The sequence below is a fragment of the Ursus maritimus genome, unplaced genomic scaffold, assembly GCF_017311325.1.
Source record: "Ursus maritimus isolate PB19 unplaced genomic scaffold, ASM1731132v1 scaffold_6, whole genome shotgun sequence".
In the NCBI taxonomy this organism is placed as follows: Eukaryota; Metazoa; Chordata; class Mammalia; order Carnivora; family Ursidae; genus Ursus; species Ursus maritimus.
Window position 1 is genome coordinate 39,306,271 of NW_024426774.1, and position 23,247 is coordinate 39,329,517.

Consider the following 23,247-nt stretch of genomic DNA (forward strand, 5'->3'; position numbering starts at 1 on the left):
AGTTGAAAGGTGGGAGTAGCAGACATTATTTTGAATTTCTATCTACAAATCATAAAACAATATCAAATACCAGAGTCCTTCATACATCTGTACCACAATTTCCTCACCTTTCAACTATAGAGAATGCCCTTCTAATGAGATTCTTTCGAAGATGAAACAACATTGATCTACAGAAAGCACTCAGTAGAGCCTAGCACGGCATGTGTGACACAAATGGCAGGAGCAGTTGTCATTATGAAGAGGAGTACATTGGGCATAGTGTGTGAGAGGCTGGGTTCTAAAGTCCAACTGCACGGGTTTGAATCCCAGCCCCACAATTCACTAGCTCTCTCAACTTGGTCAAGGTACTTAACTCTGCCTCAGTTTCAACATTTGTAAAATGAATATATTAATATTGGCTACCTTACAGAGTTACTATGAGGATTAAACGAATTAATACCTATGAAGAACCGGGAATGTTTGGGATTTGCTAAGGGTTGGTATTTGTAGTATCATCTACCACATTGTAAAAGTCTGGTTACCACTATGGCCTTATAGAAGCACCCACACTTCCTTATCAATGTGATCAAGTTTATATTTCAATGACCAAAATAAAAAATAGCAAAATATGGACATATATAAATAGAATAACAGGGAGATGAGAGGTTCTACGGGTGTGTGAAAAAAGCCCACATCTACTAGGGAGGGAATTGTCAGACACCAACAGTGGCTTCTTTTACATGAGCATGAAAAAGAAATACGTATTGCCCCACCAGGGGGTCTTCTCAGCTTCAACTAAATGTTCGTATGTTAATAAATGTTCAAATGTTAATAAAACTTTCATAGGCTATATTTGGCACACCTCTACTTAGAAGGGCATAGGATAGCAACTACTTCTCACCATCAGGACAGTATCAGACTTTCCTTTTCCATGGGACTACTTGCAGGAATCTATCAGCCACCCACAAGCTACCCTCTCCCTAGATGACAACTCAGATGCAAGGAGATGAGATTCACATTGGGTGGGTATGGAAGCCACCCTGGGTTAAAAGCCTCATTACCCACAGGACCCAGTATCTCTTCCCGCAAGAGACATGCCTAGAAAAAGAGTTGTTACACTATGGGAAGTCCAAAGCTATGGCTCCCCATCAGGTATTTAGAATTTATTTATTTTTTTAAAAAAAGATTTATTTATTTTAGAGAGAGAGTGAATGAGACAGAGAGCATGGGGGAGAGGCAGAGGGAGAGAGAATCTTGAGCAGACTCCCAATGAGCACAGAGCCAAACATGGGACTGGATCTCACGACCCCAAGATCATGACCTGAGCCGAAACCAAGAGTCAGATGCTTAACTGACTGAGCCACCCAGGTGCCTCGAATTTATTATTTTTTTTTAAGATTTATTTGTTTATTTTTAGAGAGAGAGTGCACGCATGAGCAGGGGGGAGGGTCAAAGGGAGAAGGACAGAATCTCAAGCTGACTCCCCACTGAGTGGGAGGCTCTATCTCAAGACCCTGCGACCATGACCTGAGCCGAAACTAAGAGTTGGACACCTAACCAACTGAACCACCTAGGGACCCCTAGAATTCATTTTTAGTCTCTCCCAATGCATACATAATTTACTAATCAGGGGTCATTTTTTATCAGAAGCAGTGTTGCCTAGAAATAACCAGCATTCTACTCCGATGGGAATACCAGTGAAACAGAGCTTCATAGTTACGTAAGATCAGATTCTCATGCAGAGAAAAGTGTTCTACAGTCCTCTACAGCAATGCTTCTCAAGCTACATGTTCTAACATACTATGCAATGGTAATATTCTATAAAGCACGCTGGTGAAGACACTAATTATAAGTTCTTTATATTATAATAAGAAAAATAACATACAAGGTATTCAGGGAAATAGTCAATACTGAATTTGATAAAACTTCCAAATAAAGCATAGCTCATAAGCAAGCACAGCTCTGACTATAACTTTTTGAAGTAGCCACCTGAATTTCTAATCAAGACATGATGAATGGTCTGTTCAAATTCTTGACAGTCACCACTACTGAGAAACTTTGTTTATAGAAATAGGAGACAACAAATGGCAGATGATTTATTGCTTTGTCTCTTATGGTTGGAAACTCCCTTTTCCATTAATCAGAATTTGGATAATTCCTTCTCTTGAAATTGTGAACCAAAGGTACCACCACTCTTTAATTCTAATAGCTTTCCCTTTCCTCCCTTTGATAAATGCAGTGTTGAAATTTCTTGTGAAATGCAAATTGATTTAAAATCCAAAAATTTCCATATCAAGTATTTCAGAAACAATGGGGAAGTTTTCTCTGAAACACAGACAGATTACTTTGTTTGACTGAATTTTTCTTTAGGTTTAAATCCATTACAATCACTAAAAATCATGAGAGAAGCATTTTAAATATCATATTTCCAAAGCTGAATTCCAAGATGTTTTGAATTCTTAATCTTTGTCAGTACATGTTGACACATTTTCAGGCAGATCCAATAATTTTTTATTATGTTCATTCAGGTGTTCAAATGTCAATTAAGTAATCCAGATGTGAAAACAAGAACTATCCACTAAATCTGCACAGTTAAGTTATTTGCAAAATAGTTTCTAATTCTTGACAAAAGTTTTCCTTTGACTCACCAATGCACTTAAATCTGAAACAACAAAAAATGGTACTCTGCTCATATTTTCTTGTTATGTCTTGGACTTCACTGTAGTCACCATTTTGATAATATTTAATTTGGAATTCATAACCGCAGGGAAGCATTTACACAGGGGCGTTCCTTTGCAAATAAAATAATGGGGCGCCTGGGTGGCACAGTGGTTAAGCGTCTGCCTTCGGCTCAGGGTGTGATCCCGGCGTTATGGGATCAAGCCCCACATCAGGCTCCTCCACTATGAGCCTGCTTCTTCCTCTCCCACTCCCCCTGCTTGTGTTCCCTCTCTCGCTGGCTGTCTCTATCTCTGTCAAATGAATAAATAAATAAATCTTAAAAAAAATAAAATAAAATAATGTATTACTTGAATGTAGGATTGTCAAAATAAACTCTAGATGTAATATATATTTTTAAGAAGTATTTCCACAATGTCTCACTTGCCTTAAATATTTCATTGCGGTAAGGTATTTTTTCCCCTCCTCACGACAAAGTTCTTCCAAACATTCCACTTCTGTGATTCTACACAATGCTGTTATCTAGCAGTTACTACTAACTATAAGTTCATCAGTATTCAGTAAAACTCCTTTTCTGCAATAAAATTTTAATAACGTCCTGGAGTGTATTAATCTCTGTTATCTGATATGCTGATCTAGTGGCAGTATCTTCTTAAGGCAGGTTTACTGGGATACAATTTACAGAGTAAAATGCACTCTTTTTTTCCTTTCCTTTTCTTTCTTTTTCCTTCCTTCCTTAATGTCCATCACCCAGTTACCCCATCTACTAGTGGTATTACTGATAGATTTCCTTTGCCTTTCTGGTAACAAATAGAACAAAAAAATGTCCACGTTGGCCATTAAAATTTCAATTCTGCAACAGTGAGTTTTTCTGACATTAGATATTAATTGCATGTTCTTGCATTCCTAGCTTCTTAAGCTTATTGATGAGATGTTAATCTAAAAACAGAATTTGGTTTCATATTTTATTCTTTAATATGTCTTAAAAAGTTCCAATCCTTTTCTGGGTATGGTGGCTATCTTTTGGTAAGGTGTTGATAAAACTTGCTTTGAACTACTAATTCCTTTGATAACATTTCCATACAAACGAGATATTTAGGCAAAGGATAGGAACATTACTGCGATTCACAAATCCAAGTTTGAGAGAGTCCTAATTATGATGCCTAATTTATAATCTTTTTCCTTTTAACCACTGTGTTTATCTTATAGCTCTAGTAATTTTCTAGCTTTAGTAATAAACTGTCAAAGAAGACATAAATAAATGGAAAGATAGTCTATGCTCATGGATTGGAAGAACTAATATTATTAAAATGTCCATACTGCTCAAAGCATTGTACAGATTCAGTACAATCCCTATTAAAATTCCAAAGGCATTTTCCACAGAAATAGAAAAAACAATCCTAAAATTTATAAGAAACCACAAGAGAATCCAGATAGCGCCAACAATCTGAGACAGAAAAAAAGCTGGAGAGATTGTGCTCCCTGATTTCAAACGATATTACAAAGCTAAACTAATCAAACCTGTATAGTACTGGCATAAAAGCAGACACGTGGATCACGAGAACAGAATAAGGAGTCCAGAGATAAACCCCTGTATATATGGTCAATTATTTAATGACAAAGGAGCCAAGAATATACAATGGGGAAGGAACAGTGTATTCAATAAATGGTGCAGGGAAAACTGGACAGTCACATGCAAAAGAATGAAACTGGACCACCATCTAACATCCTACACAAAACTAAACCAAAATGTATTAAAGACTTGAACACAAAGCCTGAAACCATAAAACTCCTAGAAGAAAATATAGATGGTAAACTCCTTGAGATTGGTCTCGGCGATGATTTTTTGGATTTGACACCAAAAGCACAAGCAACAAGAGCTAAAATAAACAAGCAGGAATACATCAAATTAAAGAGCTTCTCCACAGTGAAGGAAATCATCTAAATGAAAAGGCAATCTATGGAAAGAGAGAAGATATTTGCTAATCATATATCTGATAAAGGATTAATATCCAAAATATATAAGGAACTCATATAACTCAATAACAAAAAACCAAACAATCCAATTAGAAAATGGGCAGAGGATCTGTATAGATATTTTTCCAAAGAAGACATACAGATAGACAACAGGCACATGAAAATATGGTCAACATCACTAATCATCAGGGAAATGCAAACCAAACCACAATGAGATATCATCTGACACCCGTCAGAATGGCTCTTATCAAAAAGACAAGAAAGGTGTCGGCAAGGATGTTGAGAAAAGGGAACCCTCTTACACTGCTGGTAGGAATGGAAATTGGTACAAGTACTAAGGAAAATAATATGAAGTTTCCTGAAAAAATTAAAAATAGAGCTACCATATGATCCAGCAATTCCACTACTGGGTATCTATCCGAAGAAAACAAAAACACTAATTCAAAGAGATATATGTGCCCCTATGTTAACTGCAGCATTACTTATAATAGCCAAGATATGAAAGCAACCCGGAGTGTCCATTAAAGAAGATAAGGAAGATGTGGTATGTGTGTGTGTGTGTGTGTGTGTGTGTGTATCTCACGTACCTCACTCACACACACATACCTCACTCAGCCCTAAAAAAAACTGAAATCCTGCCACTTGCAACAACATGGATGGACCATGAGGATAAGTAACTTAGCCATTTTGTAACTCATTTATAAAATAGAGATAATGATTGTATCTATCTTACAGTATCTATCTTACAGGATTAAATGATTCAATATATATACTTTGCCTAGAACATAGTAAACACCAATAGATCATTTTTTATGATACGCAAAATATGGGGATCCACTTTGGTGTGCTCTCATACTAAGTGTGCTCTCATACAACTCTCTAGCCAGCAGTCTTCCCCCATAGCTCATGTCTACCCTTCAATTATAGTCACTCTGTTCAAGGTCTAAGTCCTAACAAAACAGGATTATTTTGCTTTGATCAATTCCATTCTCTGTCCTCCGTGCTCTTCATGATCTCCCTGGTTCCTGATCCTTTACCTAGTTTCCTTTTCACAACACCAGAGCTGACCAGAGTCACCACTATGACCCCTTGCTGGGCAAGAGAACCTGCAGCATATACTTGTGTACTCACTCAGGGTGATATTCCAACATATTTAGACATCTCCTTGAAGCTTATTCCTGACAAAACTGTTATGCCTAACACATAGCACTAAGTTGATATTTTAGAATAAGCTTGATAAAAGGAACTATTTTCTCACTTGGAGGGATTGTGGTAGAGATAAACATTGTAGAACTGCATGTCTGATGTATTTTGCTACACTTGAAAAATAAGCAAAGGCATTATATTTTATCACATTACTTTTAAAAGGAGTTCAGTTTAACATGTCTTCATCACGTTGACCCAGTATTTCCTATTTTTAACTTCCAATTTAGCTGCTTCCAAGTTTGGACCTCCCAAATGATTGTCTTTTCATAAGGTTTCTGGTATTTGGAGTTCAGGCCAGGGAGGAAAAATTAACATCAACCCGTTCAACACATAATAAAATAAACTATGATTCCAACTCTGTCTTCTGAAATGAGACATTGCATATTCCCATTAAGCATCACGACTATCAGTCCAAAGAAGTTTATAAAACATCATCTCAGTTCCCCAAGTAGAAGTGCTCATTAGTCTAGAAATACCATTAGTTTCCTGAACTGGACAAAAGCACAGTTCCCATATTCATCTTTCACACTTTGTCTTGTGCTAGTAAATAGATGAAAATCACTTTACATTTGGCAAAATTTGACCCCTCTCATAACGGGGAATGAATGATCACAAATGGCACTTCTTGACATCTGGATTATTAGATGATTTTTTTAAATAAGAGAAAGCTATGAAAACATTTCACATATTAATCAACAAGTATTAAATATCAGCAAATAAACCAATTTTGCCAATCAGTCACCATTTAAGATCCATAACCTCTTCTCCAAAAACTTATAAAGAACTAGTAAGGCAGCGGTGGGGATGGCAATACTACTAAAGGGATTTTTTTTTTCTTACATCAAAGGGCTTTAAATTCTATTATATGTTAATTCTTCATCTTAAAAAAAAAAAACAAAAAAAAACAAACCTCACTCAACCCCAATTCTCCTTTCATCTACCATCTCACTTCTCTTCTATCTTTGGCATCCCAAAATTAGCAGGTCCAAACCCAAACTCCTTTTTTCCCCCAACAAATCTGTTCCATCCAATCTTCCGTGTCTCAGACAATAGCAACTCTTCTTGCTCAGTCAACAGATCATGAAAGTCATCCTGGACTCATCTCTGGACTCCTGCTTGTCCACCTTGCATATTGTCCATAAAAACATCCTGTTGGCTTGACCTTCAAATTATTTCCCACTTCTCATCACCTCCACCTGGTTCATCTCTCACCTGAATAGTTACAGCCTTCAAATTGGTCTTCCTGTTTTAACTCTTGCTTCTCAAAAGTCTAACCTCTACACAGCAATCACAACAGTCCTTTTCAAAATGTAATTCAGATCATAACACTTCTCTGCTTGAAGTCTGTCCATGGTTCTCCACTTTTCTGAGTAAAAGCTGATGTTCATACCATGGCTGGCAAGCCCCTTCATGATCTATTCCCTAGCTCTCATTCACTCTACTGTGGTCACACGAGCCTTCTCTTTTCTTCTTGAATATGCCAGGTATGCTCCTGCCTTGGGATATCTGTATTCACTTTCCTGCTGTCTGGAATGCTCTTTTCCCCCCCGCCAGCACATCATTCACTGCTTCTCCTTCCAGTCCTTATTCAAATGGCAGCTTGTCAATGAGGCGCACCCTGACATTCCGGTTAATTCACAACTTCTTCTCCGGAACTCCCAATCTCCTTTGCTCTACTCCCTTTTTTCTCTAATACTTAGCACCATCTAGCATTCTCTGTAATTTACTCAGATACTGTGTTTATTATTGTCTCCTTCCGCTAAGATGTAAGCTCCATGAAGTCAGCAGTTTTGATCTGGATGGTTCAATAATGTATCTCTACTACCTACAACAGTTAACGCTACACAGTGGGCAATCCATACATTTTGCCAAATGATTGGATTCTTATAAGCATCTCTGTTCTTTCTTCAAATTATTTCTCACTCTAAGCTCTTTCAGATTTATAATAAATCTACTATTTAAAAATTTGATTAAAATGTTATTCTTCGCTCCCTCTTTTGCCCAGAAGGAGAGCTGTCTTCAGTGCTACCTGACTCAGTCAAAGCTACAGTGCTGTATAAGGAAGAATAAGAGAATTCTTAGGAGTTCTTTTACCTTCCCATGCAGCAGAGAATGAGAATTTGGTGGTAAAGCTAACCTACTATCACCTTCCCAGGAAAGACTGTCTCAACAACTGTTGTCAACCCAACTAAACAACAATGGAGGAAAGCTAGTACCATCTTTAGATTCCACTACCTGTTGTGCTGAACTTTAAAGCAATTCATAGGGATGTCTGGATGGCTCAGTCGGTTAAGCGTCTGCCTTTGGCTCAGGTCATGATCCCAGGGTCCTGGGATGGAGCCCTGTGTCACTCCCTGCTCAGCGGGGAGCCTGCTTCTCCCTCTCCTCCCCACTTGTGCTCTCTCTCACTATCTCTGTCGCTCTCTCGCAAATAAATAAAATCTTTTTAAAAAAAAGCAATTCACAGACTCACATTTGTATGATTCTTCTAATTATTTCAACAACAAATGTGTTTAGTAATAATCAAGAGTATATGTATGTATTATTAATCTATATAAATACCTTAAGTTATCAAGCTCCTTTTATTTCTAAAAAAGTCCTTAGCTCTACTAAGGAAAGTTGAAATAACATGTTTAGCAAATCATGTACCTACTTTTTATACATTGCCATCTTCTTTTCTCAGTAATTACAAAATATCAAAACTATCTTTGGAATACTGATTAAAAATAGATGGCATTATATAATATAAACATAGAAGAAGCACAACAATGCACTACTCTGTAAAATTAAGTCTACAAGTAAAGGAAAGATAAATGGAAAAAATAAATAACATTGTTGTGATTAAGATTCATTTGTCATCAGATGATAACCAAAATTACATTTGACATTTATCATTAATGCCCAGTCAATTATGGATAACATTTGCAATCTTAATTGAAACTTTTACTGTTGAATACATTGTTTTATAAAAGAGAACTCACTTGAGATTATATGTATCGTATTCAGTGGAAGACCTTGGCACTGCAGGGATCATATAAAGAAATCCAAGATGTTCATTTTCACGTATTATTTTAATGATTTGCAAGGGATTACGAATGTTGGCTTTAATGACTTCTTCCCGGTCATGGAAAATGTACTTAGGGTACGCTGAGGAACTCGTCCCATAGAGGCCTCTTCTTCCAATACCGGTACGTGACAGTTTAGGGGAGGGAGCGAACATCTCAGTAGAGGACTGCGGGATCTAAACAAAGCCAATTTTTAAAAATATGAGTTTTTCCAAAAAACAAAGTATTAAAAAATGACAAAGTATTACCTCAAGCATTAGCTACCATACTGCTTGAGATGTTTGGGTTCAAAGGCAAACGTTTTTGAGCAGAAAAATTCAAATTATTATAAGGCAGGGATATATTCCTTCCCAGTACTCCTTATCCAGGTGTCCATCCCCCTTCCCAAATCCCCCAGCATTGCTCCCATTGCCACCTTCTCTCCCTTAACTCTGTATTTATCACATCAAAATACTACCAGCTCTCCGGGGTTGCGTCCATCTTGACTGTGGTCTCTCCCCTCAATCTCCTCATCTAGTTCTGAGGACCTTAATGCTTTTCAGTGAGTGAAATCCTAAACAGCTGTTACCATAGCTCATAATAAACTTCTTTTTAGTGAATGTAAGGGGTGGTTACATTGAGTATTGGGGATCATTATATAATAACAGCCTTGGAGAAGCATACATGTTACAAACTCATGATTGCCTGTTCTGTAAACCTGTGCTTCTCACATTTAAATGTGCATGTGAATTACCTAGGTGTTCTGTTAAAATGCAGATTCTATCTGTCAGTCTGGGGTGGAGCGTGAGATCTCACTTTTTTTTTTTAACAGTTAAGGGACACAGTCTTTTTTTTTTTTTTTTTTACATTTTTTAAATTTATTTTTTTAATAATAATTTTTTATTATGTTATGTTAGTCACCATACAGTACATCCTTAGTTTTTGATGTAATGTTCCATGATTCATTATTTGCATATGTGCTCCATGCAATATGTGCCCTCCTTAATACCCATCACCGACCTATCCCAATCCCCCACCCACCTCCCCTCTGAAGCCCTCAGTTTGTTTCCTAGAGTCCACAGTCTCACGTTTCTAACCTGTTCCCAGGAGCTGCGGATGCTGTGGACCACCCCTGGAGCACCAAAGCTACATCCCCACCGTGTTCACACACTTGAACTTTGCTCTACTCCCCCAGTTCCACTGTCCATGCTCTTAGGGCCATCACACTCCTTTGTTCCTGCCCAGCCAACTCTGGGGCAGCATCGTACACACACCCCCTCCTGCGGAGGAGGTTGATTACCATGTTTCAGGAAATTTGACACTAACTCCAACAGTCATCACCTGGTCTCACCAGTAGAGGAGCAATTGGCATTCAGAGGAAAGAATCACTATCACAGAACTGCTTTGTTGAATAATTGATGTAAATATATAAATGATATCTTTATTTTATTGCCTGTTAGCATAGCTAACAGAGGCTGCCATTTCTTTCTCTCTTTTTTTAAGATTTTATTTATTTATTTGACAGAGAGAATAAGAAAGCACAAGCAGGGGGAGAGGCAGAGAGAGAGGGAGAAGCAGGCTCCCCACTGAGGACCTGATCCAAGGGGCTTGATCCAAGGACCCTGGGATCATGACCTGAGCCAAAGGCAGACACTTACACGACTGAGCCACCCAGGCACCCCGGGGTTGCCATTTCTATGAGACATTGATTACCACAAGTTCTATGGAACAATGTCCCCAGAAAGTTTGTATTCACAGATTCCATCACTCTCCATCTCTCATTAAATATACCCCACTGAATAAGAGTTTCAGACAAAAATCTTGGAAAGTTTTAGAGCTGAAGAAAATACATCTTTGAACTCAAAAGATACAATGTGGTTTTTTTACTTAACGGCCAGGGACAGCAGCAACAACACTGTTTTCTTATGTAAAAGAATAGGCCAAACTAAACACCCCTACACCAGAGAAAATACACATTGTCTTGTCCCAATGTTTCAACAAGGGCTGTAGTCAACTTTAATATTTTTATGGGACTACAGTATTAATATTTTAACACAAAATGCACGTGTTTCCTTTATTATATCCCTCCAAACGTTTTGCTGCCTTCTAAGTACAAGATTTCTTCAACAATAAGCCTATATATTTTCATCCGAGTACGTATTTCCAGTTATGCAACTCAGTGAAAAAATGTGATTCAATTTAAGCAGCCACATAAGTTCAGATTTTGTGGGGGTGGTGGAAAGAGAATGAAGTATGTATGTATTTAAAGATTTTATTTATTTGAGAGAGAGAGAGAGAGAGCACACACTTGAGCAGGTGCACGAGTGGGGGTAGGGGCAGAGGGAGAGGGAGAAGCAGACTCCCCGCTGAGCCTGACACAGGGCTCAATCCCAGGACCCTGAGATCATGACCTGAAGCGAAGACAGATGCTTAACCTATTGAGCCACGAGGTGCCCCAGGAAGCATTTATTTATAAAGTATAGAACACCAGTAGTGTTCTCTATGATGGATGTCCAGTCCAATTTGTTAAGTCAATCTTCCTTAATTACCAGAAGCAATGCCTCTAACTGCCTTCTTTTATCTCCCAGGGAATCCTCATTGGTACATTTCCATTTTAAAGTCATTCTGGTGCTCGCTTCAGCAGCACATATACTAAAATTGGAACGATACAGAGAAGATTAGCATGGCCCCTGCGCAAGGATGACACTCAAATTTGTGAAGCGTTCCATATTTTTTAGGGGCGCCTGGGTAGCATAGCAGTTAAGCGTCTGCCTTCGGCTCAGGGCGTGATCCCGGCGTTATGGGATTGAGCCCCACATCAGGCTCTTCCACTATGAGCCTGCTTCTTCCTCTCCCGCTCCCCCTGCTTGTGTTCCCTCTCTCGCTGGCTGTCTCTATCTCTGTCGAATAAATAAATAAAATCTTAAAAAAAAAAGTCATTCTGAGAAATCAATATCCCTTCAAAATGACCCTCTTCTCAGAATACCCTTCTCCTTTTATATGGACTATCCCCTTTCCTGTACATTTCCCTTTAACCCCTAGCTCTTACTGAATTCTTCACTTAGTTACAGCTACAACCAGGCATAACACACAATTTAACATTCCCTTTTAGCCCCCTCCCTTCATTCCTCTCCTCTGAATTCAAGATCATGATGCCCACTTCATACCAAATAAACTAATTTATGGGCAGTCAGAACTTTCTTGGCCCTACTTAAGATAGCTTGTTCTCCTTTCCTACTTCACAGAAACGAAAATAACTGATGCTTTATAATTTCATACAGTTGATCATGTAATATTCTTTGAGGGGGATCTCACCCACACCCACAGTGAGCCTCCTTCCAGCCAGCTTCTCAAGCCCACCACTCTCCCACCTGATCTACCTTATAACTTTCCATTCATTCCTCCCAGCCTAGTGCCATTCCCTACAGTGGCATTTTTTCCACTGACCCTTCCCCTCACCACCAGGTGCAAGCATTCCCTTCTGTTCAGTTTGCCACAGTTTTGCACCTTAAATGACCAACGAGAGCTCTGATCACACCCCACTGAGTTTGAGTGTTCACTTGTCCTTCTACCCACCATCAGATTCTGCAATCTTCAAGGATGGAATCTGTCTCCATCTCTTCCTCTCTAGTATTCTAGCCCAAAGCCTGAAAGACACTAGCACTGAAATGTTTAACAGGTCTCGAAGGATCCTCTCCATAAAAAGCTCAGAGAATTCTCAGCTCTATTGGCATTTTTATCATGGGTGTGTCCACATCTTCTCCAGCTTCTATTCCGTTTAGTTATCTACAAGTATTTATAGAAAGCTGCACTCTGGCACTTTCTCCTCAGAGCTACAATTCACTTACTCCTTTCAAGGCACCTTCCCACACTACAACTCACCAATTACAGAAGTTGTCTTTCTAGCTGGTTTAGTTTCTATTTTATTGCCCTTCACCACGGTCTTCAAAGATTGTCATTCTGGGTAATAATGATGAAAATTTCATAAATGGTAAAATAAAATTTAAAACACTAGTATGTCTTCTTTTAATATGCAAGAGATCAGAGGACGCTGAATTGATGCTACAAGTTTTCCTTTATGATTTTCCTCTACTGTCTAAGTTTCTTGGAATAAGAACTGAGAAGTATGGTATTCCCCAAATATATTGTGCAACCTCGTAGAGAAAAGTCTTGCAATTATTCTTATGAGTTTAAAGCATGTTAGCAATGCTATTGGAAACGAAAATTAAAGTGAAAGGCTCAATTAAATACTTCAAGGGCATACCTGTTTCTTCTTCACCATAGGACGTTGGTGTTCAGGAAACTGAATAGACACTTTGGCAGAACCTCTTTCTTCAGTGCTTCTTGGAGCTTTTAGGATTCCAGAAGCGATTAACCGAAGTCGGTTCTGCTCATATATGTATTCTGGCCTCTTATGATCTTGGTAGACTTTTAGCACTGGCTTTGGGGAATAAAGAGACATGTTAATCTTTTTAATATTAACATGAACTTGTCTTATTCTTCACTTTGGAGACTACTCCTGTTGGAAATTGATCTCTCTGTACTAATTTCCTATTGAAGTCACAATCATTGTGGTAGTTATCACCATGGTGGGGCCATGGTCTATCACTAGACTAAGAATTTTCTATTTGGTTTCTATTAATTCTGTCCCTTAATTACCAATGAGTACTTCTAGGAGTAACATGCTGACACAAAAGGCTCAGAAGCATGAAATCACATATCCAGTAATTGTGTATTACAAACCCCCACCATTCACTACCACAGTTATTGTGGGAAGAACTGTACAATCCTTGCATTCTACCGAAAAGTCATTAATCAATTCCCATAGCTATAACTGATTGAAGAGCCAAAAGAAATTGTGCCAAAAATAAACAAATAAACAAATAAGAGAAATTGTGGCATTATATTAGGCTGATCAAATTTCAGATTAATGCAATAAAATCCAGCATTCAACATGATATACCAATGCAAGGAATTCACCATAATGGCTTTAAGTTTCTAAGCATTATGATTGTTAGCATGATAGCTAATTTCTCACAACTGGAGTGAAAAAAAAAAAAAAACCTTGGGAATAAGCAGAGGAATCAGCTGTTAAGCTTTCAAGTGTGTGTAAATTACATGTGGTTTTGGCTAAAAATCCCACTTGAGCCACTCACTGAAGAAAGGGAAAAACTACATAGATGGAAGCGAGAGGATCTCAGCTGTATAACAGTGTGGAAAAGAAACACAGACCAGAATCACAAGGTATGAAGGGGGATAAAAGCTTCTGCACAGCAAATGAAACCATCAACAAGTGGGAGAAAGTATCTGCAAATCATATAGTGATATATATACATACATATTTGCAAAATATATAGAGAACTCATAGAACTCAATAGCAAAAACAAAATAATCCAATTAAAAAATGGGCAGAGGATCTGTACAGACATTTTTTTCTAAAGAAGACATACAGATGGCCAGCAAGCATTTGAAAAGATGCTCGACATCACTAATAATCAGAGAAATGCAAATCAAAACCATAATGAGATACCACCTTATACCTGTCAGAATGGCTATTATCAAAAAGACAAGAAACAAGTGTTTGTGAGAATGTGGAGAAAAGGGAACCCCCGCCAACATTTAATATCACAATTTATATCTTTTTATCTTGTGTATTCACAACAAAATATTACAGCTATATTTTTACTACTTTTGTCTTTCAACCTTCAACTAGCTTTATAAATAAGTGATTAATCGACCACCTTTACATTAGATCATTCTGAATTTTACTGTATATTCACCTTTACCAGTGAGATTCATACTTTCATGTTTTCCTGTTACTAACTATAGTCCCCTTTCATTTCAGCTTCAAGAAGTCCCTTACACTTTACTTTTAAATAACAAAGCAACAAGCATATATGTACATATAGAAAGAGAAAGAAAGCAAATATGGCAAAATACTAACAATTTTTGAATATAGGTACATGGTATATAAGTATTCATTTTATAATTATTTCAACTTTTCTGTATATTTGAAACTTTTTATAGTAAAATGTTGGGAGAAATTGAATTTCTCAAACTGGCAAAAATACAAAAAATTAGATAGATTCACATAAACCATAGTAGTGATCATCTCCAAGAAAGGAGAAAGGGCATTGAGACTAAAATGGGGTATAAAAGGTATTTGAAATGTATCTGTAACATTCCTTTAAAAATAGATATTGACTCAAACTAAGCAAAATTCAACATTATTAACTTGGGATACACATACTTATTTACTATATTTCTCTTTGTACTTTTTGTATATTTGAAATTTTCATAATAATAAAATAGAAACAGAGGAAAACTTCTTTTTTTTTAAAGATTTTATTTATTTATTTGACAGAGAGAGAGGCAGCGAGAGAGGGAACACGAGCAGGGGGAATGGGAGAGGGAGAAGCAGGCTTCCCACTGAGCAGGGAGCCCGACGGGTGGCTCAATCCCAGAATCCTCTGGGATCATGACCTGAGCTGAAGGCAGACGCTTAACGACTGAGCCACCCAGGCGCCCCCAGAGGAAAAGCTCTTAATATAACTATTCAGAAAAATCAGCAGCAAACCTCAATCACCCTAAATAGTAAAAACCTAAAGCCATTACGAAAATCAAGAATAAGATCGCTATCACTATTTTCACTACCAACTTCATTTTTCAATTCTCAAACGGAAGCATCTAGAACAGGGATTGGTAAACTTTTTCTGTAAAGGACCAGACAGTAAATATGTTGTGCTTTGTGGGCCAGATGGTCTCTGTCACAACTACTCTACCATTGCACCACCAAAGCAGCCTTAGATGATACGAAAATAAATGGTTACCACTGTGATCCAATAAAACATTATTTACAAAAACAGGTTATAGGACTGGATTTGACCCACGGGCCATAGTGACTCCTAATCTAAAAAATTATCTATCAATGATATTTATTACATACAGTAAAAATAAAAGCCTAACTACTAAAGTAACTATAAGGATTTAAAAGAATATTGGTGAGGTTTCTGGTTACAAAGTAAACAGAAAAATTATCTATCAATGATATTTATTACATACATTAAAAATAAAAGCCTAACTACTAAAGTAACTATAAGGATCTAAAAGAATATTGGTGAGGTTTCTGGTTACAAAGTAAACATACAAAATCCATTTGCTTTTCTCTGTTTTAAAAATAAACAGAAACTGGATCACAATAAAAAACTGAGGTTGAAATATTTAACAATTTAACAAGAAAAACACAGGACTTTATTATAGCAAACTATAAAATCTCACAGGGAATGAAAAACAAAACCTGCAGAAGTATAAGGAAATGCCAAATGCTAATTGTGGGAAAAATCACGTGCTCATCTTCATATATGTCAAAAAAGCATTTGATAAAATTCAACTATTTTGATAAAAATCTATTTGACTTTGTTAAAGTTTATGTTTGTTTGTTTATGTAATCTCCGCACCCAACGCAGGGCTCAAACTCATGACCCTGAGATCAAGAGTAGCATGCTCTTCTGACTGAGCCAGCTAGGTGTTCCTATTTATGATTTTTTTTATAAAAATCTATTTTTGATAAAAACATTAATCAAGAAAGGACAGATACTTCCTAAAAAATCTCAATGGCTAATATCATGCTTAAATGAGGAAGACTTAGAAACATTCCTACTAATCTCAGGAGAAAAACAAAAAATGTCTACTGTCCCCACCGTCATTTCTAATATTCCCCAGGTATTAGCCAACGCAATAGTCCAAAGACACAGTATGAATATAAAAATCGGAAAGAAGGTGGCAAAAGTGTCATTACTATCAGATGATTTTATTGTTTGCCTGAAACACCTGAGAGAATGAACAAAAAAACTAGCACAAAATCAGCATCCAGAAATAAAACCTGTTCATAAACTTAATACGGAATAAGTAAAAGTCATATGAAGAAGACTTTAAAACACTCATGATGGTCATGGAAGAAAAAGCAAAAAGATAAAATTCTATTTTGTTCTTGAATTGAAAATTAATTATAATAAAAGTCAATTTTAAGTTAATCTATAAATTTAATTTGATCCTGACAGGATGTCCTGGAGATTAAACAATCTGACCCTAAATTTAATACATAAAAATAAATTAAAAAGAATAGCCACAAAAGTTCTGGGGGGGGGGTGGAAGAGTGATCAATGAAGACCAGCCCTGCCAGATATTAAAATGTTATAAAACTACAATAATTAAAACTGTATTTTGGACACATGAATAGGAAAACAGATCAATGAATCAGTATAGAAAGTCCAGTAATGTGGGGGGGGGGGCCTGGGTGGCTCAGTTGTTAAGCATCTACCTTCGGCTCAGGTCACGATCTCAGAATGCTGGGATCGAGCTCCGCATCGGGCTCCCTGCTTAGCGGGAAGTCTGCTTCTCCCTCTCCCACTCCCCCTGCTTGTGTTCCCTCTCTCGCTGCCTCTCTCTCTGTCAGACAAATAAATAAATAAAATCTTAAAAAAAAAAAAAGACAGAAAATCCAGTAATGGATCCCAAAATATAAAAGGGAACTGAGTCTATAATAAAGGTGATAATTTTAGGAAAATAATATTATTCAATAAATAATAATGAGATAACTGGGTAGCTATTAGGGAAAAAGTTGGATCCTCTCATTCATTACACTGGGAAAAATTCTGAATAGATCAAATATTTAAATGTAAAATAACAAAAGTAATCAAAATAATCTTAAGGTAATTTTTAAAGAAAAGTATCTATGACATCACTAGATAATTTTATCTATACAATCTTGCTAAATGTAGGGCCTAAGTATTACATAAAACTCAGAAGACATAAATTACTCAATTACATAAAAATTAGGAACTAAAACAAAACTTGAAACTTTTATCATGCTTATCGCAGATAAGGGGCTTATTTCCTAATATATGAAGAGATCATGCAAATCAATAAGAAAAATACCAACTACCCAATTAGAAAATAAGACATGAAGATCCATATAGTTCACAGACAGAAAAACAATAACTCCTAAACATATGAAAAGATGTTCAATCTTATTCAAAAAAGAAATTTAAATTAAAACTACTCTGAGGGGCGCCTGGGTAGCGCAGTCGTTGAGCGTCTGCCTTCGGCTCAGGGCGTGATCCTGGCATTCCAGGATCGAGCCCCACATTGGGCTCCTCCGCTGGGAGCCTGCTTCTTCCTCTCCCACTCCCCTGCTGTGTTCCCTCTCTCTCTGGCTGTCTCTGTCACATGAATAAATAAAATCTTTAAAAAAAAAAACTACTCTGAGATAGCATTTTTCTTCTATTACTGAAGCAACAAAATTTACTAACCAAAATTACAAACGTACATATGTTTTGAGTTGGCAATCCCATCTCTAGGAAGTCTGCCTACAGATAGAAGCTTACATGTATGAGATGACATATGTACGAGATTATTCACTGTAACACTGTTGTCAAAAAAATACTATTTTAAAAACCTAGTAATCTATAAATTTGGGGCTTGCTAAATAAATTATGGCACATTCATCTATAGTCGGATATTACGAGCTATAAAGAACATTGATATAAAAAACCTTTTGAACTGATATGAAATGATCTCCAAGTTATGTATTAAATGAAGAAAGCAAGGGGCAGAATTTGTTTAGTGTGCTAGTTTAGGCTTAGACAGCAGACTACATCTCTGAAAGCATACACAACACATGCTTACCATTGGATTGGCTGCCTCCAGAGAAGGAAGCTGGATGGATGAGGAACAGTGGGAGAAAATAGACTTTAACTGGGCAACTTCTGTACATTTTATTACTTATCTAAGAAGGACAAATTTTAAAGTTTATATGGAAGGATAACTATCTAAAACAGAGAATATATAAAAAATAAGAATAGTGAGGAAGCGGTTGCTTTCTACTTATCAAAAAAATGCCACAAAGCCACTGTAACCAAAACACTGTGGTTAGATCAGTAGAGAAAAGAATCAAGAATCTGTAAGTAGGCCTCACCAGATATGAGAATTTTGTACATGACAAAGGTGGTGTTTTAATTTAGTGGGGAAAACTTGGTGCTAGCCAAACATTTTGAAGAAAATGAAGTTAGTCTCTTCACATCAGATTTAAAAGTTCACATGAATGAAAGCTTTAAATGTAAAGTACAAAAATAAAGAAGAGTAAAATGGAAGAAGATGTGGGGAAATGCTGTCAACAGAATGAGTATAAACTCGTGGTCAATGGAAAGAAAACGAAAGTCCAGTACAAAGAGAACGCTGCAATTCCGATAAGAACAGGACCCCTTAACACTAATTGCAGGGAGAGATATTAGCAGTAGGTGGTGTGAGGGTACAGTTTCAGCCCTCCTAATCAGGCAGTAAAAGGCAGGAAAACCTAGGAAAGGGTGAAAGTGAAATTTAATTTAGGCATCACATAGGCACTGGTTTGAGAAACTGGTCCCCAAGTAAAATGTGTGTGAATCAAATAAAATTACATAGATGTTTTTTTCTCTTTAACCTAATAATACCAATCATAGAACTCTATCCCACAAGCATATAAGCACCAGTCAGGATGGATAATACAAAGATTTTGCTGCACCACTGTAAATATTTGTAAAACAAATGTGCCAAAATAGAATGATTTAATAAATTATGGAATATTCATGCAATGCGATACTTTAATGGGATAGGCAACCATTAAAAAGAATGTTACAGAAATATCATCCGAAGGGCCTCTGGGTGGCTCAGTCAGTTAAGCCTCTCTGACTCTTGACTTCAGCTCAGGTCATGATCTCAGTATTGTGAGACTGAGCCTGATGTCAGGTTCCAGGCTGGGAATGGTGCACCAGGTGTGGGGCCTATCTGGGATTCTCTCTGTCCCTCCGCACCCCATGCTGCCCCCCCCACCTCCCCTGACACACACTCGCACTTTCTCTCTCTAAAAAAAGAAATATCATCTGATCTTGAGGAAGTCCTACAATGTATATTTAGGTGTAAAAAGCAACATGTAAAGTACTATATTTATATTTATAATATGTTTTAAGACAAATGTCCAACAGTCTAAATATGTGTTTTGCGTGTATTTATCCATTTGTATAAAACTGAGTGTGGAGAAAGGCAAGAAGGGGTATACACTAGATTGCTGTTAACCTTAGATACCATAGACAAGAGGCTCTGAGATGGGAGAATTACAAGGAAAAAATGTGAAAGAAGAACAGAAGAGAGAAAGGGGGTGGGAAGGAGGAAGGGAGAGAAAGGAGGAATGAGGGGGAAGGGGTAGGAAGAGGAGAAGAGGAAAATGAAGGGGAGGGAAAGAGAGAAGGGGCAGCAATCATAAAAAGAACAGACCACAGTATTAACTCTATATGAGCAAATCAAACTACAGATACCCATGCCCATGAAATCAGTCACTTGAATACAAAGCTACTTTCTGCATGATGGAAATTCAGACAGTTTTCACTTTATTCCTTGTTATTTTTAATACTGTATGAATTACCATATTCATGGATTGTCATTCACTTAATGACTTAAAAAACATTTCCATTTATTTTGCTCAAAAATCTACAATTAAGTCATTCACTTAATGACTTAAAAAACATTTCCATTTATTTTGCTCAAAAATCTACAATTTAGGCAGAACTCACTGGGGACAGCTTGCCTCTGCTCCATTAGAGCATTAGCTGAGACAGCTCAAAGGCTGGGGACTGGACTCAGCCGATGGCTTGTCCATTCACGTGTGGCAGGTGATATTGGCTATAGTCTGGGACTTGTTCAGATGACATCTTAAGGAGACCCTTGTAGTCACACAACCTAACGTAGTCTGCCATTTGTGTCCACCACATTCCCTGTATTATTTTCTTAATAACACCTATCATTACATGACATTGTTCAGTCTATTTATTTAGGGTTACTAGAATGTCAACAGAAATCTTGTCTGCTTTGTTCATTGCCATATTCCCAGAGCATGGCCCAAAGCCTGGTGCATAGTGGGTACATAATAAACATTCATTAAACATGAATTAATTGCACTGAAGACAAGTAGAACAGCTTTAATCATAAAGGGTTAATGTTATACTTTTGCCAAGTGAAGGTAAATATGCTACAGAGAAATAAATGTAAAAGCTTTCATACTAAGTCCATGGGAGAAAAATGATAGGAAGGCCCTGTTGCCCCACACACGTAGTAGAGGCCCACGGAATGAACTCCCTAGAAGAGACAGCGGACGTCAGCGCCATAAAGTAACCTAAAATTAAAAGAACAAATCAGAACTATGGAAGCTCAGGAATGTCTTCCTTCAAAAGGAATGAGTACTGAAGTTTGAGAAACATTGGAATAAGGATTAACATTCATAATATATATGTTTTTTAAACTCATAAATTGATAGGGAAAAAGGTAAACAATCTGATTTTTTTTAAGATTTTATTTTTAAGCAAACTTTACACCCAACACGGGCCTGAACTCTCAACCCTGAGATCAAGAGTTGCACGCTCTACCCACTGAGCCAGCCAGGTGCCCCAACAATCTAATTTTAAAGTGGCCAAAGATTATGAACAGAATCCACAAAATAGTAATATGCCAATGAATGAATGAAAATACGCTTTACTAATAAGATGCAAATTACAAGAATGTGATGCCATTTTAACCTATCAGTCTAGCAAAAATAAAAGAACTGAACATCAGGTTTAGTGAAGATGTGGGCAAATGGGCCTTCTTCTTCTTCTTCTTCTTCTTTTTTTTTAAGATTTTATTTATTTACTTGAGAGAGAGAGTGAGAGCGAGAGAGAGCATGAGCAGGGTGAGGGGAAGGGGAGAAGCAGGCTCTCCGCTGAGCAGGGAGCGATCCCAGGACCCCAGGATCATGACCTGAGCGAAGGTAGATGCTTACTCGACTGAGCCACCCAGGCGCTGCAAATGGGCCTTCTACTACGCTGCAGGTAGAAAGCTAAACTGGCTAAATCTCAACTGCAATTGAGCAATATTTTTCAAAATCAAAAATGTACAGAAGTCTATGACCTATAAAATGACACTTCTAGGAATCCATCTTTATATGTACAAGGGCAAGGCCATTCGATGCAGCATTATCTGTAATCACAAAATAAAAAACAACAACAAAACAAGTAGCAAATAAGCTGAACTGCCATCAATAGGACCCCAGTTAATGGATACTCTATTATGGCACACCCATGCAACAAAATACGGTGCCACTGTTAGAAAAGATAGCTCATTATGCACGGATTGGAACAATTTCTGTATGTTTACCTCACTTTGAAAATCAGTATGTATTGTATAATCTTATTTTATATATATTTTTACGCATGCATGCGCGTGCGCACGCACACTTGAATAAACATATAAACAGCCTACAGGGCAACTGCTAACAGCAGTAAGTAATGTCCCAGCGTGGGAGTGATAACCTTCACTTTTTACTTTATGCACGTTCACTGCTCCTTTCCATGGATTTAGAATTATCCAAGGGCACAAATGGATTCTTAAAATTAAGTATTTTCAGACATGCACAAAAATTTTCAGGACAATAGGCATTTACTTTAAAAGTTATAAATTGATATAACTATATGTATATAACATATATATTACTCTTCCTGATGGTACCAATATTAAATGGTACTGTAATATCTCAAAGAGCCTTACAACTTACATAATTACCTGTACTGTACATAGTCCTAGAGAGGATTTATCTGCTAGAAAACTTTGTTCACAACTATATCCCCCCACCTTGAACAGTGCCTAGAACTCAGTTTTTTTTTAACAAATGTTTACAGTGTTTACAGCTTCATAAACAAACTTGTAGGTTTTCATTCCTCTTTGTCAATTAAGAGTCTGGAAATGACCATCCCCCATAGAAATTTTTTGCCTCCTGTGCAGCTAAAAGTGGCTAAGTGCTGGTTTTTGAACTTACCAGAGGCTCTAGCTTTATAGGCTGCTGTCGTTTTCTCGTTCTCTCTTGAGCTTTGGTAATATGCCTAAATGTCAGGAATTGTGTGTCAGATTCATTTTCTGTGGGTACTACAAAACTCAGTCTTCCCTTTGCTGTTATACTGTTCAGTCTTTCAAGGGCAGGGTTTTCCACCTGCTCTTCAATATTTTTCAGTTCGATATCTTTCTCTGAGGTGTGAAAAGCCATTCTCACTCCTGCAAAAAGTAGGGCCAGCAAAAGAAAAATGAAAAGTAGAGCACAAGAACTGGGGTAATGGGACTAGTGGAAGTGACTTAAGAGCTAAGGAGTGCTGAATTTGCTCACCTCTAAAGAAAACCCACAAAGTTACCCATTTCCTCCAAACTAAGGACTTGAATCAGAGAAATGAAAATGCCTGGCCTTCGAGTAGCTGGGATCCAGGAGTTTGCATTTCTAACAAGTTATTAGATGCTGCAGGTGTCACTTATT

General features: G+C 37.3%; 1 protein-coding gene and 1 non-coding gene across 2 annotated transcripts in view; one reads left to right on the top strand and one right to left on the bottom strand.

Annotated features, from left to right (window-relative positions):
* DNAH6 (dynein axonemal heavy chain 6) overlaps positions 1–22,986 on the bottom strand; it is a 199,946-nt gene extending 176,960 nt beyond the window's left edge. The window contains exons 1-3 of the mRNA XM_008700061.2: positions 22,762–22,986; positions 13,150–13,326; positions 8,823–9,082 (exon numbers count right to left, since the gene is read on the bottom strand). Of these exons, the coding sequence (XP_008698283.2) occupies positions 8,823–9,082; positions 13,150–13,326; positions 22,762–22,986 (662 nt within the window). The remainder of the gene's footprint in view (positions 1–8,822; positions 9,083–13,149; positions 13,327–22,761) is intronic.
* On the top strand, positions 11,514–11,620 carry LOC121101115. The gene has a single exon (XR_005833061.1). It is a non-coding gene; the product is annotated as a U6 spliceosomal RNA (small nuclear RNA).
* Positions 22,987–23,247: the final 261 nt, after the last annotated feature.